The sequence below is a fragment of the Nannospalax galili genome, unplaced genomic scaffold (assembly GCF_000622305.1).
Source record: "Nannospalax galili isolate Female #2095 unplaced genomic scaffold, S.galili_v1.0 scaffold337, whole genome shotgun sequence".
Lineage (NCBI taxonomy): Eukaryota > Metazoa > Chordata > Mammalia > Rodentia > Spalacidae > Nannospalax > Nannospalax galili.
In genome coordinates this window covers 2,001,412-2,016,994 of record NW_008340932.1, presented here as the reverse complement: position 1 = coordinate 2,016,994, position 15,583 = coordinate 2,001,412, and the positions used below count along the sequence as shown (strand labels likewise).

The following is a 15,583-nucleotide window of genomic DNA, read 5'->3' as shown; positions in this document are numbered from 1 at the left end:
TGGTGCATGTCTTTAATCCCAGCACTCCAAAGACAGAAGCAAGTAGATCTCTGGGAATTTGAGGCCAGCCCGGTCTACGTAGCAAGCTCCACGCCAGTCAGGGCTACATACTAAGACCCTTTCTCAAACAAACAAAAAATCTGTACAAGGTAGTACTGTAAAGAACAGAGCCAAGATTCAAATCTAGGCTTAACCCTGAACTTCTAAATGTAACCACTATCATAATATTCTTTCCTTTTAAAAAATACTTAGCTGAGCATGGTGGCACTAGCCTTTAATCCCAACACTTGGAAAGCAGAAGCAGGTGGATCTCTGTGAGTTCAAAGCCAGCCTGATCTACATAGAGAGTTCCAGGCCAGCTGGGACTGCAGGGAGACTGTCTCAAAAAAAGATTTTTAAAAATTATTTATAGGCCCAGCATGGTGGCACATGCCTTTAATCCCAGCATGTGGGAGGCAGAGGCAGGCAGATCTCTGTGGTTTGAGGCTAGCCTAGCCTGCATAGCAAGTTCCAAGCCAGCTGGGGCTACAGGGAGACCCTGTCTCAAAAATACCAAATATACCGGGCGTGGTGGCACATGCCTATAATCCCAGCACTTGGGAAGCAGAGGTAGGCGGATCTTTGTGAGTTTGAGGCCAACCTGGTCTACATAGAGAGTTCCAGGACAGCTGGGGCTACAGGGAGACCCTGCCTCAAAAAGACTTAAAAAATATTTTTTTAATTTATTATTTTTATTTTATGTATATGTGTGTATTGCCTGCATGTAGGTAAATGCACCCATGTCGTGCAGTGCCCATGGAAGTCAAAAGAGACTGTTGGATCCCCTGGGACTGGAGTTACAGACAGTTGTTAGCTGTCATGTGGGTGCTGGGTTCTGCTGCAAGAACACCAGTGTTCTTAACTGCTGAGCCATCTCTCCAGCCCTTACACAACACACACACACACACACACAATTTTTTTTTCTTTTTGAAGCAGGGTCTCCCTGTAGCCCAACTGGAACTCACTATGTAGACCAGGCTGGCCTTGAACTCACAGAGATCTGTCTGCCTCTGCCTCCCAAGTGCTGGGACTACAGGCATGCGCCACCATGCCCAGCTGTATATATAATTTTTATGTGTGTGTGTATGTGTTTGCATGTTTGTGCACACTCCTGGAAGCCAGAAGAGGGAATAAGATCTCCTGGAGCTAGAGTTACAGGTGGTTGTGAGCTGCCTGGTCTGGGTGCTAGGGGCAGATCTCGGGTCCTCTGCAAGAGCAGCAAGTTCTCTTAACCCTTGAGCCTCCAGCCCCAAATACTCTTTCTTGCAATATCCTTAGCACAACTTCTGAGCTGATGTTTCATCAACTCATTGTCTGTAACTTTCAAATTTTCTCTGCTATTTCAAAGACAAAAATTAACTAGGTATAATCACACCTCTGAAATGTATTATCTAACCCACAGGAATCTGATCCAGGAAAACCTAGAAGACTTATTAACCAAATACAACATGTGCTCTCCTGCTACTTCCAAAATCCTATACAGGAACCCCCGGTTCCTCCGAGTAGCTTTTCTGCAGCTTCATCACCAGCAGCAGAGTGGTGTGTTTTGTGATGCCCTTCTGCAGGCAGAAGGTAAGAGACTATAGGAGAGCGTCAACCAAAAACTCACTGTACAATAAGAAAATGAGTTTAAGGCCAGAGGTGAAGAACAAACCCCAGAGAGTTATTACCTACAAATATTGCAAACTGGTAAAAAGCTATTTGCTTCTAGGACAGTTACTTTTCATTTTTTGAGACAGGGTCTCATGTAGCCCAGGCTGGTCTCAAATCTCCTGTGTAGTGAGAATAACCTTGAACTTCTGATCCTCCCACTGCTTCCTGCCTCCACCTCCTGAGTTTGCCACCATGTCCAATTTATGCAGAGCTGGGGATCAAACCCATGGCTTTTATGCATGCTAGGTAAGCACTCTACCAACTGAGCTACATCCCCAGCCCCTTTAGAATAATGACTGTTCTCAAGAGTGAAATTGTGACTATGCTTTTTTTTTCTTCCTTGAAAAGTAAAACCTGAAGCCAGTTGTGATGCTTCACACCTGTAATTCCAGCATTTAGGATTACCACAGGTCAAGGACAAGGATAGCCTGTGCTACTCTGTCTTTTTTTATTTTTTCCTCCAACATTCATTTTGTAAGTTGGGAAGTATACCATGGCACATGTGTGAAGGTCAGAGGACAATTTGCAGGAATCACTTGTCTACTCCCACCATGGGGTTCTGGGATCAAACTTAGGTTATCAGTCTTGGCAGCAAGTACCTTTACCTGCTGAGTCATCTTGAATACCCAGACCCTGTTTTGTTTTATTAAATAAAAAAAATGTAAAATTTTTTTAAAAAACCTAGCTTTCATGAAGCACCCTGGGTTCCATTCCAAGCACAGAATAAACCAGGCATAGAAGTGCTTGCCTTTGATCACAGCACTGAAGAGGTGGAAGCAGGAGGATCAGAAGTTCACTGTCAATAGGCATGGTGACACATGCCTTTAATCCTATAATCCAAGCACTCAAGAGGTAAAGGCAGATGGATCTCTGTGAGTTCAAGGCCAGCCTGGTCTACACAGTGAATTCCAGGCTAGCTGGGGCTACAGGGAGACCCTTTCTCAAAAAGAATAAAAAAAATTAAAAAGTTCACGGTCATCCTTGGCTACATAGGGAGTTTGAGGCCAGCCTGGGCTATATGATACTCTGCCTCATAAAAATAAGGGGGGGGCTGGAAAGATGGGGTTAAAGGGTTAAAGAACCTGAGTTCTGATATTAGCACCCACATCAAGTGACTCACAACTGCCTGTAACTCCAGCTTCAGAGGCTCTAACACCCTCTTCTGGCCTATGCAAACACCCACACAGACTTGGCATACATTCACATGGACACAGGAATAAAAATGAAAATCTTTAATAAATAGTAAGAGAACTGGGGAGATGGCTCAGTGGGTAAAACTGCTTGCTGTACAAGCATGAAGACCTGAGCTTGAATCCCTAAAAGCCAAACAACATGCTGGGAGGCAGAAGCAAGTGATCTCTGAGTTTGAGGCCACCCTGGCCTACACAGAAAGTTGTGAGCAGCCTGGGCTACATAGTGAGACCCTGCCTTAAAAACAAACAAAGCCAAACACATAACATATTTCTATAATCTGAGCACTCCTACAAGGAGATAGGAGGCAGAGACAGGAGAATCCCTGGAAGCTTGCAAACCCCTGCCCATCCCCAGCTTGGCATAAGGAGCAAGGGAAAGAAGAAAGAAAAACAGTCTGTCTCAAACAAAGTATGTTAGCTGATACATGTTTTCTCTCTTTCTTTCCTAGCTGCTGCTTAAGTGTTCTTTTTTTTTTTTCATCTTCAAATTAGTGATTTTTGTTATTGGTTATTAGAACTAAAGCAAAAAATATGTGGCTTATTTCCATCCCTTCTCTTTACATGAAATTGTTAAATCAGCATGAAGTGGACTCTAACTTAATACAAAAGACCCAAGATAAGGAGTCAGAGGCTCAGCTTGGTTCTAATTATTTAGCAATTGTCAGATGTGCAAGTAAAGTCATCATTTGGGGCTCAGTTTCTTCATTTTTAAAAATGGATTGTGCAAACATTATATATGGTACTCCAGAGTTTGCAGAGTACAGTATGGTATGGTGTCTCATTTGAACCTAACAGCCTTGTTATAAAAGTAGTATTTTATGGTTCCAGTTCTACAGACTAGTGAATTGGTGTGGAGCTATGATTAATTTTTAGTTCATTTGTTTTTATTTTTATTTTCATGTGTGTGTGTTTGTGTGTGGGTACATACATGCCCTGGCACATGTGTGAAGGCCAAAAGACAACTTGGCTAAAGTTAGTTCTTCCCTTCCACCATGTGGGTACCAGGAATCAAACTCAGGCTCAGCCATCTCATGGGCCCTTTTTAGATAGTCTCACTATATAGCCCCAGCTGACCTGGAATTCACTATATAAATGAGGCTGACCACAGACTCACAGAGATCTGCCTGTCTCTGCCTCTGGATTGCTGGGATTAAAAGCATGTGCCACCAAGCCTCTCATTTTGTTTTATGAGATTAGGTGTCTCATAGCCCACTGTGTAGTTGAGGCTGACCTTGAACTCATGAACCTTGTACCTCAACCTCCCCAGTGCTAGGATTGCACCACCACACCTAGCTTCATTTTTTTAATTCAAAATAAGCAATAAAATAAGTTGTTTGATAATAGTTTTCATGTAACAAAAAAATAAGTCCTTTGTTTTAAGGAGTTCATGTGAGGGGGAAGACATTGAAATAACCAGTGTATTCGAGTAAATGCAGTATATTAAAAATATAATTGGAGCTAGGCATGATAGCAAATGCTTACTCTAAAAAAAAAAACTAGGAGGCTAAAGAGATGGTTCAGTTCCCAGCACCCATGTAACTCCAGTTCCAGGGGATCTGACACCTTCTTCTGGCCTCCATGGGCATTATGCACACATGGTACACTTACATACATGTAAGCAAAACACTCATACACATAAAATAATTTTTTTAAAGTAGGGCAGGTAAGATGGCTCATAGAATGAAGCTTTCCACCAAACCTGATGATCTGAGTTTAATCCCCAGGATCCACATTGTAGAACGTGAGAACTGATTTCACAAGTTGTCCTCTGACCTCCATACATAAACTGTAGCACCCATGGCCATGCAGGTGCACACAAAAATAAGTAAATAAATGTAGAAATAAATCTTTTTGGTCTTTTTTAAATTTTTTTAAAAAATTTTATGTGTATGTATGTGTATAAGTGTACCCATGTTATGCAGTGCATGCCCAAGGAGGTCAGAAGAAGCATTGGATTTCCCTGGAACTGGAGTTATAAAAAACAGTCGTTAGCTGCTGGGAATCAAACCCAGGTCTTCTGCAAGAGCAGCCAGTGCTCTTAACTACTGAGCCATCTCTCTGCCCCCTCCTTTTTTGGTCTTTTTGAGATAGGGTCTTCCTGTAGCCCCAGCTGACCTGGAACTCACTATGTAGACTAGGCTGGCCTTGATCTCACAGAGATTCACCAGCCTCTGCCTCCCAAGTACTGGGATTAAAGATGTGTCACCACACCCAGTGGCTAGGAATAAATAACTTTTAAATGTGGACTTGTAGTGCATGCCTGTAATCCTCGTACTTAGGAGGTAAAAGCAGGAGGATGTGGAGTTCAGAGTCATCTTTAGCTGCACAGTTCAGTTGGAGGTCAGCCTGGGCTACATGAACATCGGACTCAACAACAACAAAAAAAATGTGTAGGGCTGGGGAAATGGTTGGTAAAGTGCTTACCTTGTAAACAGAAGAACCTGAGTTCAGTTGACTAAAGTCACACACAAAAACCTGGCATGGTGGCATTCACTTATAATTCTAGCACTGGGGAGGTAGAGACAGGACACTGGAACTTAAGGGCCAGCCAGCTTAGCCTGATCATTGAGCCCCAGGTCCCAATAAAAGACCATCTCAAAAAAAGTAAAGACTGAAATAAGAATAAAAAGAAAGTGTATCCTTCACAAACTTGGGGAATTAAGGAGCTTTTCTTAGGAAATAATTGCTAAGGTGAGATTTGAAAGGCATACAGAACGAGGAGGAAGTAAGGAAAGATTTTCCCAGAGAGAACATCATGTACTAGATTCAGAAATGTGTCCACCAGGGGTTTGTGAATGGTTCATTATGGCTGAAACACAAACTATAGGCCAGAGTTGGCTAGAAGAAATTAGTAGTCTGCAGTAGACCTTGTCCTCGGGTCACTGGGAAACTACGATTTAAAGCAGGAGGTTATGGTTGGAGTCCTGATGTAGAAATGGCACACAGGGCTATTCCAGGACCCAAGTTGGATATTTCATAGCCACCTGTTGGATATTTCATAGCCACCTGTAACTTCAGCTCCAAGGGATCCAATGCCCTTTTCTGGCCTCCACAGACACACACATACATGTAAATAAAAATATTTTTTTTTTTTGGTCTTTTTGAGACAAGGTCTTCCAGATGGTCTGGAACTCACTATGTAGACCAGGCTGGCCTCAAACTCACAAGAGATCTGCCTGCCTCTGCCTCCCAAGTGCTGGGATTAAAGGTGTGGGCCACCACACCTGGCAATAAAAATACTTCTTTTAAAAAAACACAAATAACAGTACACTCAGGCTATGTCAAGTGATTATTGAGTCCACGTAGGAGACTATTGTATAATCCAGGAGAGAACTGAATGGTGGCTTGAACTGAGGCACCCAGAAAAGAGAAATGGGGCTGGCTCAGGGGTTAAGAGTACTTGCAGTTCTTCCAAAAGACCTGAGTTCATTTCCCAGCACCCACGTGGCAGCTCTGTTGCCCTCTTCCTGCCTTCTCAGGTACTACACACATACCAGTATAGATACTGGCCATCAAAATACTTAGACAAAAATTAATAAATCATTAGAAAAACAGAAATGTGTGCATTGTGTAAGAGAATTCACAACACTTACAAGTGTCCATCAGTATAGACTCTAACCAGACTCTGTTGGAATCTTTGGGGGTTTTTTGTTAGTTGATTGGTTAATTGTTTTGTTTTGAGGCAGGGTCTGGCTGGTCTGGAAGTCACAGAGCTTGCCTCTGCCTCCCTAGTGCAGGAATTAAAGGCATGTACCACCATGCCTGGCTTTGGGTTGGAATCTTAACCCTACTACTAACTGTATAATTTTAGGTATGGTATTTACTCAGTTTACTCATCTATAATCATTACCATTATCTACTTTACAGGGTTACAGTGATATGTAGTCGGATTAATACTGGTAAAACCCTTAGAACATTGCCTGGTGCCATATAATGACTCAAGATAGTCATTTATAAAATTGATATTTGAAGCTAGGTGTGGTGGCACATGCCTTTGATCCCCGCATTCGGGAGGCAGAGGCAGGCGGATCTCTAAGTTTGAGGCCAGCCTGGTCTATAAAGTGAGTTCCAGGCCAGCTGGGGCTACAGGAAGACCCCATCTCAAAAAAAGACAAAAAAAAATTGATATTTGAGGGCCAAGTGTGATGGCTCATGCCTGCAATCCCAGCATTCAGGAGGCTAAGGTCAGAGGTTCACTGTGAGTTCAAGTTCAGCCTGGTCTACAGTGAGACCTTCCTTCCCTTAATTTTTTTATTTGCTTTTGGGGCTAGAGAGATGGCTTAGTGGTTAATAGCATGGGCTATTCTTGCAGAGGACCAGGGTTCAGTTCCCAGCACCCACATGGCAGCTAACAACCATCTATAACTCCAGTTCCAGGGAATTTGACACCCTCCTCTGACCTGCATGGGCACTGCATGATATAGGTGCACTTAGATACATGTAGGCATTACATGCACATAAAATAAAAATAAATTTTTACATTCTATTTGTGTGTGTGTGCGCGTGCGTGTGTGTGTGTGTACGTGCATGCACACGTGTGTACCTGTTATGTGAAGGTCAGAGGACAGCTAATCCATTCTCTCCTTCCACTGTGTGGGCCTTGGGGATCAGTCTTGAGTCATCAGGCTTGGAGGCAGGCACCTTTATACACACTGAGCCAGCCCCCCAATTTCTGTTTTTATATTTGATTAGATTTGGTAAGCAAGGAACAATCAGATGACTTCTAATTTTCAGGCTTAGGTTACTGAATGAATGTGAGACCTTATTTGTTGTAGAAAATATGAGAGGTTTTGGAGAGTGGAATGATATGCTCATTTTCTAGGAAGACTGCATTAGAAGTATTTGTGAGGCATTGTGTAGATATGGAGGCTAGGATGTGTTTGCTATCTCAGTAAAGATACCTATCTAGAGACATGGATGTGGAAGTCATCAGCAGGCCTTTGAAATTGAAGCCACTGAGTGAGTAAGACTATCCAGGAAGTCCCCACAAAAATAAGAAGTGATTAGCACTGAAGACAGAATCCACACTTAATGTCTACCTTCAGAGCTCCTGTTTGTCTTTTCCCTTCTCTTTCCTTCCCTTCATTCTTTATCTCTTTGCTGTTTCCTTTATTTATGGGTATGGTGAGGTTTTGGTTTGTTTTGTTTTTAATTTTGCTTTGACACCCTGGTTAGCGTGGAACTCACTAAACTACTTTAGCAGGCTGGCCTCAAACTCACAAGAGATCCACCTGCCTCTGCCTCCAGAGTGCTGGGATTAAAGGTGTGATCACCATGCTGCCTAGGCTATTTCTGTTTTTTGAGACAGTTTCATTATGTAACCTTGGCTGCCCTGAAACTCAATATGTAGACCAGGCTGGCCTTGTATTTGCAATGATCCTTTAGCCTCTGCCTCCTGTGTGGTGGAATTATATGTACAGGCCACCAGTCCAACTATTACTATTCTAAACCATAAACTCCTCTTTTTCTGAACTCTCAGGTGAGTCAATACAATTTATTCAGGAAGTATTTGATCTTCTATAACCCCTATTTTAAAATATTTTGTTATTTATTTTTATTTTGAGTATATTGCCTGCATGTATATAAGAACTCACCTGTGTTGTGCAATGCCCATGGAGGTCAGAAGAGGGTGTCAGATCCCCTGGAACTGGAGTTACAGATGGTTGTTAGCCGTCATGTGGGTGCTGGGAATTGAACCCGGGTCCTCTGCAAGAGCAACCAATGCTCTTAACCACTGAGCCATCTCTCCAGCCACATAACCCCTATTTTAATTTTTATTTAGTAATACAGGGACTCACTAGCCCTTGAACTCATGGTGATCCTCCTGCCTTGGCCTCCCTAGTGCTGGGATTACAAGTATGTGCTTGGCTCTAAGTTCTATTTTGTGTCAAGTACTAACTCTTCAGTGAACAAGACAGACATGGTCCCTTACTTTAAAAACGCTTTCAGAAAGTGTTAAGGGAGGTGGGCAATTCCAATAGAGATTGGTAAGTGGTATGATTACTGCAGAGGATCTCTGCCCAGGAGCATTTAACTCATACTTGCAGTGGGCTGGAGAACAGCATTCTTCATTTGTTTGGTTATTTGTTTTTTCTTTGTTGGGGTTTTTTTTTTTTTTGAGTCAGGGCTTCCTTCTGTAGCCCTGCTTGGCCTGGGACTCACTATGTAGACCAGGCTGGACTCAAACTCTGCCTCCCAAGTGCTAGGACCACCTGAGAAAGGCTTTGTTTTAATTTTTTTTTAAATTTATTTTTATGTATGCACCACATTCATGCAATGCCCATGGAGGCCAGAAGAGGGCATCAGATCCCCTGGAAAGGTTATTAGTTGCTATGTGGGTTTGGGGAACAGAAACCTGGCCCTCTGTAGGAGCAGACATTACTTTTTTTTCTTTTCGCCTTTTTGAGACAGAGTCTCCCTGTATCCCTGGTGGGCCTGGAACTCACTATGTAGACCAGGCTGGCCTTGAACTCACAGAGATCTGCCTGTCTGTGCCTCCCAAGTTTTGGGGCTAAAGGCATGTGCCACCATGCTTTTGTCAGAATATTTTGTCTCAGCAGCTGGAAGGGAAATTGAGACGGGATATATGAAATTAAAAGCTATAACACAGCCAGGCTGGTGGCGCACGCCTTTAATCCCCGCACTCGGGAGGCAGAGGCAGGTGGATCTCTGAGTTAGGCCAGCCTCACAGTGAAAGATTTATCGTCCTCTTTTTTTTTTTTTTTTAAAAAAAAAAAAAAAAAAAAAAAAAAAAAAAAAAAAAAGGTATAACATAGAGAAGAATCAGGATAATGAAAAGGAACCAGGGAGGTAAAGGGAAAGAACTAGGACCTTTTTAGAGTATTTTTAAAATATTTTCATTTATTATTTTTATGTGTATGTGTGTATTGCTTGCATGTAAGTGCACCTGTGTCATACAATGCCCACAGAAGACAGAAGATGCCATCGGATCCCGAGCCATCTCTGGAGGCCAGAGAAAGGCTTTTGAAGGAAGTTGTATAAAAGGAAGATTTTAGGCAGGCGTGGTGGCACATGCCTTTAATCCCAGCACTCAGGAGGCAGAGGCAGGCTGATCTCTGAGTTCAAGGCCAGCATGGTCTACATAGTGAGTTCAGGTCATCTAGGACTACAGGGAGACCCTGTCAAAAAAAAAAAAAAAAAAAAAAAAAAAAAAAAAATTTGGAAGATGAAAAAAACAAGTCAGCTAAGCAAAAGTTAGTAAGCAGAGAGACAGAAGAAACAAAATTCTCCTTTTGCTTAAAATGCCATGGAGGAAAACGAGAAAGGGCAATACATTTGAGTTGTAATGTCCATACTTAGTTCACAAACATTCCAGTCTTCCTAAGTGTGAATTTTTCTCCAGGTGGGGCTGTTCCAGCCCACTGTTGCATCCTGTCCGCCTGCAGCCCCTTCTTCACAGAATGCCTAGAGCGGGAAAGACCAGTTCAGGGTCGGAAGGTGGTACTGGAGCTCGGTGGCCTGAAAATCAGGACACTCAGGAAGCTCGTGGACTTCCTCTATACCTCAGAAATGGAAGTATCTCAAGAAGAAGCCCAGGATGTGCTTTCTGCTGCTCGTCAGCTCCGCGTATCCGAGCTAGAAACTCTTCAGCTAGAGGGTGGGAAGTTAGTGAAGGCCCCACAGGCCCGAAGACTAAACCGAGAGTGCCTTCAACCACCAAGTGCTCCACCCATCCCTGCCAGAGTGGTGGCACCCAGCCACCACCCTCGAACTCCACTGCCTGTCACCCAGACTTCCTATCCTCTTGGGGCAATAAGGTTGAAGTCCTTAGGGGAAGAAGAGAGGCCTCACAGAAAGAGCAACCTGCCAAATGCAGAGAGCTTGTCAGACACTCTTCCACTCAAGAAAAAAGCCAGAGTTTGCCTGACTGAAGAAAGCAGCTCAGCTCCATCAAGCCACAGGGAGAGGCCTAAGGAGAACAAGAATGACCCTGCTCTAGGTCCTGCAACGCTCTCCCCTCCAAGCCTGTATTCTGTGGATGAGCAACTGTTACCCAGAAAGATCAGACTGAGTCGCTCAAAGCCCTCGTCCCATATTTGTACATCCAAGCCTTCCAGCATTTTAAGTGGACCCAGCTCAGTGCCCACAGCCCCTGGCCGACGTCTTTGGAGGCAGAGGAGTATAAATAAAGCAGCACAGGGTGTGGACAAGCAGAAGCCACGGGAACACAGCCCTCTACGGAGCACTCCAAACCCACCTGATGCTGGGAAGACAGGGGGCAGCAAGAAGCAGAGCCCTGAATTCAGAGCACCCAACTCTGATTCGGCAGAGGAGGGGCAGATTGGGAGAGTCAAACTTCGAAAGATTGTTAATGGAACCTGCTGGGAGGTGGTCCAAGAGCCTCCCCTCAGAAACTCTCAAGATAGCTCTCAGATCCCAGAACCCAGAGATACAGAAGAGTCTCCAGTAGCACAGCTGTCCTCAGTTAATGAGCAGGAAATACCTGCTGGAATACAACTGTGTCAGGACTCCCCTGAGGACCCTAGGCTACAAAACATTCTGCTCTCTGCTAGCCACTCCCCAGAACACCCTGTGGTGCAGGCAGAGTTTGGATCCAGTCCAATGCTGATAGGGAAGGAACCTGTGATGAATATTGACTGCACAGAGCCCTACACATTTGACACCACATTGCTCAGTCAGCCCTGTGAAGCTGAGCAGTACCGAATCACAAGTGCTGCAGCCACCAGTGAGCTGGAAGAGATCCTAGACTTCATGCTTTGTGGCTCAGAGGTTGAACCTCCTCCTGTAGGATCTCTGGAGAGTCCTGGGGCTGAGGGCTACAGAACCCCTAGTTATCACCTGTCCGAAACAGGAAAGAATTGGATTGAAGGGGAAGAATGGTGTTTGCCAGATGTGGAACTCTGGCCCAGAGAACTCACAAGATTGGAAAAGGAGCCTCTTGGTGAGAACAAAGAGTCAACTGAGCATTTTAGTCCCCTTGTCATGCCCTCTGAAAGCACAGACTCAATTGAGCCCCTTAGCCCCCTTGTCATGTCTTCTGAGATGAGTAGAGAGGCACTGTCATTGAGAGGCTCTTGGACTCCAGACCCTGAAATGACCAACTCCCAGCCACTAGATAGTCAGGGAGATAAGCTTCTCCACCTTGACTCCCTTGACCCTCCCCAAAGGTGTTATGGGGATCTCTCGCCTCCGTGCTCAAACTGGGCAGAGACGGGGCTGGAAGTGTCCCTAAGCATAGATGAGGTATTGTACCCTTCTTCCAAGGCAGGCATGGAGGTGTCTGGTAACTCTGAACTGCTGGACCTGTTTCCTGCTAGCTCCGAAGATGAAGAGATTGATGTGGTAGACTGGACAACAGAGGGGAGGCTGGGACCCACCAGTGTTCCCTCTGTATGGCCTGACCCTTCTTCAGAGTCAGAAACAGAAGTAGATATACTAACATAGTGGAGGTAGGAAAGCAGGTTAGACCCTAGGAGGGTGACAGGTTTTAACCAGTAAAAGGCTTATCGGCAGAAATGCCCTCCCCTGAGCACTAACTCTCTAACCTTTCCTCCCTAGGTTTGAGTACCAAGCAGAAGCCAAATAGCAGTACCATGGGTAGAAAATTATGAACTCAAGCTATTTCTCTGTAATGCTTTTCAGTTAGTGACAAGTAAAATAAATTGTGTGGTCCCTAACTCTAGTGAGTCACGGGCATAGCTAAGACCAGGAAAAACTTAGAATATGATTTGTGTTCGGTTCTGTTTAAGAATGTTCCAGAAGAGATGAAGCTGTGTTAGGCAGAACACTTGAATGAGTTTCAAAGTGGGATCTCATTAAACTGGCCAGGCTGGCATTGAATATTGAATCCTCAGCCTCCTAATCAGCCTCTGCCACTAGTCCCAGCCTATGAGACTTACTGCCAGTATGGGAAGTCCAGTAAAAACTTCCACAGGGCCCAGAAAGATGTATTTCGGTCATCACTTCCAACAAGTGAGTTCAAGATCCAGTTTTCTGTTTAAGATAACAGTTTCATGTAGGTCTTGAGCTTCTAAGTGCTAAGATTATAGGCATGCACTACTAAACTCAGTGACACATATTACACAGACTCTACAAATTTCAGACCAAATGGTTACTTTGGGCTATGAAAAACACAAGGACCAATACCCCACAAAGCTGATTTTGTCCATCCCTTAAGACAAATTTAAATTTAACCCTTACTCAGATACTTTATTTCAACTTTATTAAACCAAATCCAAACACTTTTACAATGCCTTAATAATGAAGGGTTGCCTCACAACTGAACCATCATTTCTGGAGAGTTGGAAACTCTGACTTCAGGTACATAACTAAAGTTTGGCCATGCCCCATCATAAATGCTCCAACATCACCAGGGACTGAAAGCTGCAAACAGAGAAAGGAACATGAGAAGGGATTCTGGCAACCAGAGGACCATGTAACATATGGCCCCCGGTTAGACTCTCAAACTCAGGAAATCATAGAATTTTGTCCTTTTCCCTAGAGCTCACTTAACATGCCGAGAGTCAAGGCACTGTATGAAGCAATGCCAAATCCTTGTAACCAAGAGTGGGGTCGTTGTAATGCAGTTATCACATAGATTTTTATTTTTATTTATTTATTTTTTTTGGTCTTTTTTGAGACAGGGTCTCCCTGTAGCCCTAGCTGGCCTGGATTCACTATGGAGACCGGGTTGGCCTTGAACTCAGAGATCCACCTGCCTCTGCCTCCCAAGTGCTGCCACCACTCCCCCGGCTCTCACATAGACTATTAAAAACCCAGAAAGTGTAGGTAAGTAAGGTGGTTCTGCCAATTCATGGGTAAAAACTGTCATAACTACAAAAACATGACTTTAACTGGGTAAGGGAACCTGTAAGATTTGTAATTGATTTAGCTACCAGTCCAGAGGATCTGGGTTTGTCTCCCAGCACCCACATAGTGACTGTGACCCTGGTCTCCTGTCTTCACAGGTAGGCACTGCACACCACACAAAGCACTTGTACAAATGAAATCATTGAAAAACTGATCTATATCCTGGAAAGGAAACAGTGAATCCAATAGAAGAGCACAAATTTCACTTCCATAGAGATATCACTTTTGGGGATTGGCAGAATTCTACAATTGAGTTTTTTTGGGTTTTTAAAATTTTACTATTTTTATGTGTATGCATGTATTGCCTGCATGTAGGTAAGTGCACCCTTGTTGTGCAATGCCTGTGGAGGTCAGAAAGCTGTCAGATCCCCCTGGGACTGGAGTTACGGACAGTTGTTAGCTGCCATGTAGGTGCTGGGATTCGAACCCGGGTCTTCTGTAAGAACAGTGTTCTTAACCACTGACCTATCTCTCCAGCCCTACAGTTGAGCTCGTTAAAAAGCCTGTGAGGTGCTGAGGAGATGGCTAGGTGGTTATGCATAGAATGTTAAAATCAGTGTGAAATAGGCTGTCCAGCAAGATGAATCCCCTGTCCACCGCAAACCTCAGCACGAGGACTCCTGCCCAAACCACTTCATGAAAGGTACTTCTTCAGTTCTTTAACCACTTCCTGAGGCTCAGGAAATTTGAGTTTTCGCGGGGGACCCTTCTTAATTCCAGTCCAGAGTTCGGCACCTGGGAAAGGACAGAATGTAGTTATTCTGGAATTCATAGTACCTCCCTCAGACATCGAGTGGCCGGGGCTCTTCGCTTCCCACCCCACGCAGGCCTCCTGCATCCCCCCACTCACTGCTGCCGTCGGGGCGCAATAGCGTCACCTCGAAGCTGCCCCTCCGGGGCTTGGAAGGGTTCATCTTCACCAGAAGCTCCGGGGCCTCGAGCTGCAGCGCCTGGCTCAGGGCAGCGGCGTTGCGCCCGTAAACACGTCAGCTGGTGCTGCGGGCAGACTGGGTTAGGGAGGGGGGCCTGGTCCGAGACGCCGTCCCGTCCCGTCCCCCCGTGTGTCCCCCCGGCACCTCACCAATGTTCAATGACGACGGCCGGGCCCTCCGCTGCGTCCCCGCCGTTCATCGGTTTCTCCCGCTTATCCACCCTCGCGCCCGGAGTGGCCTCGGCTTGCCGCTTCCTCCCGCGAGGAGCCATGGCGCCCAGAACCTGCTGGTGCTGACCGGATTTAGGGATGGGGAGCTGGAGGGAAAGATGGAGACCGGACCACTGCCAGAGGAACAAGCAGCGTAGCTCTAAACCAGACCTCCCCAATAGCAGAAAGCGCGGTCACCGGCGCCCACGTGGTCCAGAGGCGGAACCTTTTAGCACAACAGCGCAGCCTACCGGAAGGGGAAGGGGGAAGGTGCGGAAGGACCAGGCCGTACCACCCCGCACGGAATTGAGGGGACGGAACTGGGACCGACACCGGGCAGATTGAAGGCCTACGCTTGTTTAGCTCGGGGTTTACCGTGCCTGCACCTTCCCTGGGATCCAACCCAAATGAACTCAGGCTCCACTTTCCTGCTGTTCGTGTGCTGGATTACAGTAACTCACCAGGCCTGGGCTCAGGGCTCAGCGCCCCGCACTTGGTGAAAGCAAACGGGGTAGGTAGCCTTTGAAGTCTCGGCTTTGACCATCGCCGTTTTAGAGCCAGGGGCAACAGCAGGCGCTGTAGATGCTGGAGGTAGGATGGTGAATTTGTGGCTACCTCTGCAACAGAGCAAGACCATCACCCACAAGCTTTTTTTTTTTAAAGGGGGGGGGCATAATTAGGAACTGTAGTATAGTTTGGTGGTGGA

General features: G+C 45.2%; 2 protein-coding genes across 2 annotated transcripts; one reads left to right on the top strand and one right to left on the bottom strand.

Annotated features, from left to right (window-relative positions):
- Nucleotides 1-1,487: 1,487 nt before the first annotated feature.
- Nucleotides 1,488-12,311, top strand: Btbd18 (BTB domain containing 18). Its single transcript, XM_008836165.1, has 2 exons — nucleotides 1,488-1,611; nucleotides 10,249-12,311. Exons 1-2 carry the CDS (start codon nucleotides 1,488-1,490, stop codon nucleotides 12,309-12,311), a joined length of 2,187 nt encoding a protein of 728 aa, XP_008834387.1.
- A 756-nt stretch (nucleotides 12,312-13,067) lies between these two features.
- Nucleotides 13,068-15,086, bottom strand: Selenoh (selenoprotein H). The gene is made up of 4 exons (XM_008836164.3): nucleotides 14,818-15,086; nucleotides 14,587-14,732; nucleotides 14,341-14,471; nucleotides 13,068-13,250 (listed from the first exon to the last, which is right to left on the bottom strand). The coding sequence occupies exons 1-3, from the start codon at nucleotides 14,937-14,939 to the stop codon at nucleotides 14,371-14,373; spliced, it is 369 nt and encodes a 122-aa protein (XP_008834386.2). The 5' UTR covers nucleotides 14,940-15,086; the 3' UTR covers nucleotides 13,068-13,250; nucleotides 14,341-14,370.
- Between the last annotated feature and the right edge of the window lie 497 nt (nucleotides 15,087-15,583).

Bases quoted from the DNA above. Each gene is read 5' to 3' on its own strand.
- Btbd18 (XM_008836165.1), top strand. From the start codon at position 1,488: ATGTGCTCTCCTGCTACTTCCAAAATCCTATACAGGAACCCCCGGTTC. The intron at 1,612-10,248 runs GTAAGAGACTAT...ATTTTTCTCCAG, and splicing joins TGCCCTTCTGCAGGCAGAAG to GTGGGGCTGTTCCAGCCCAC.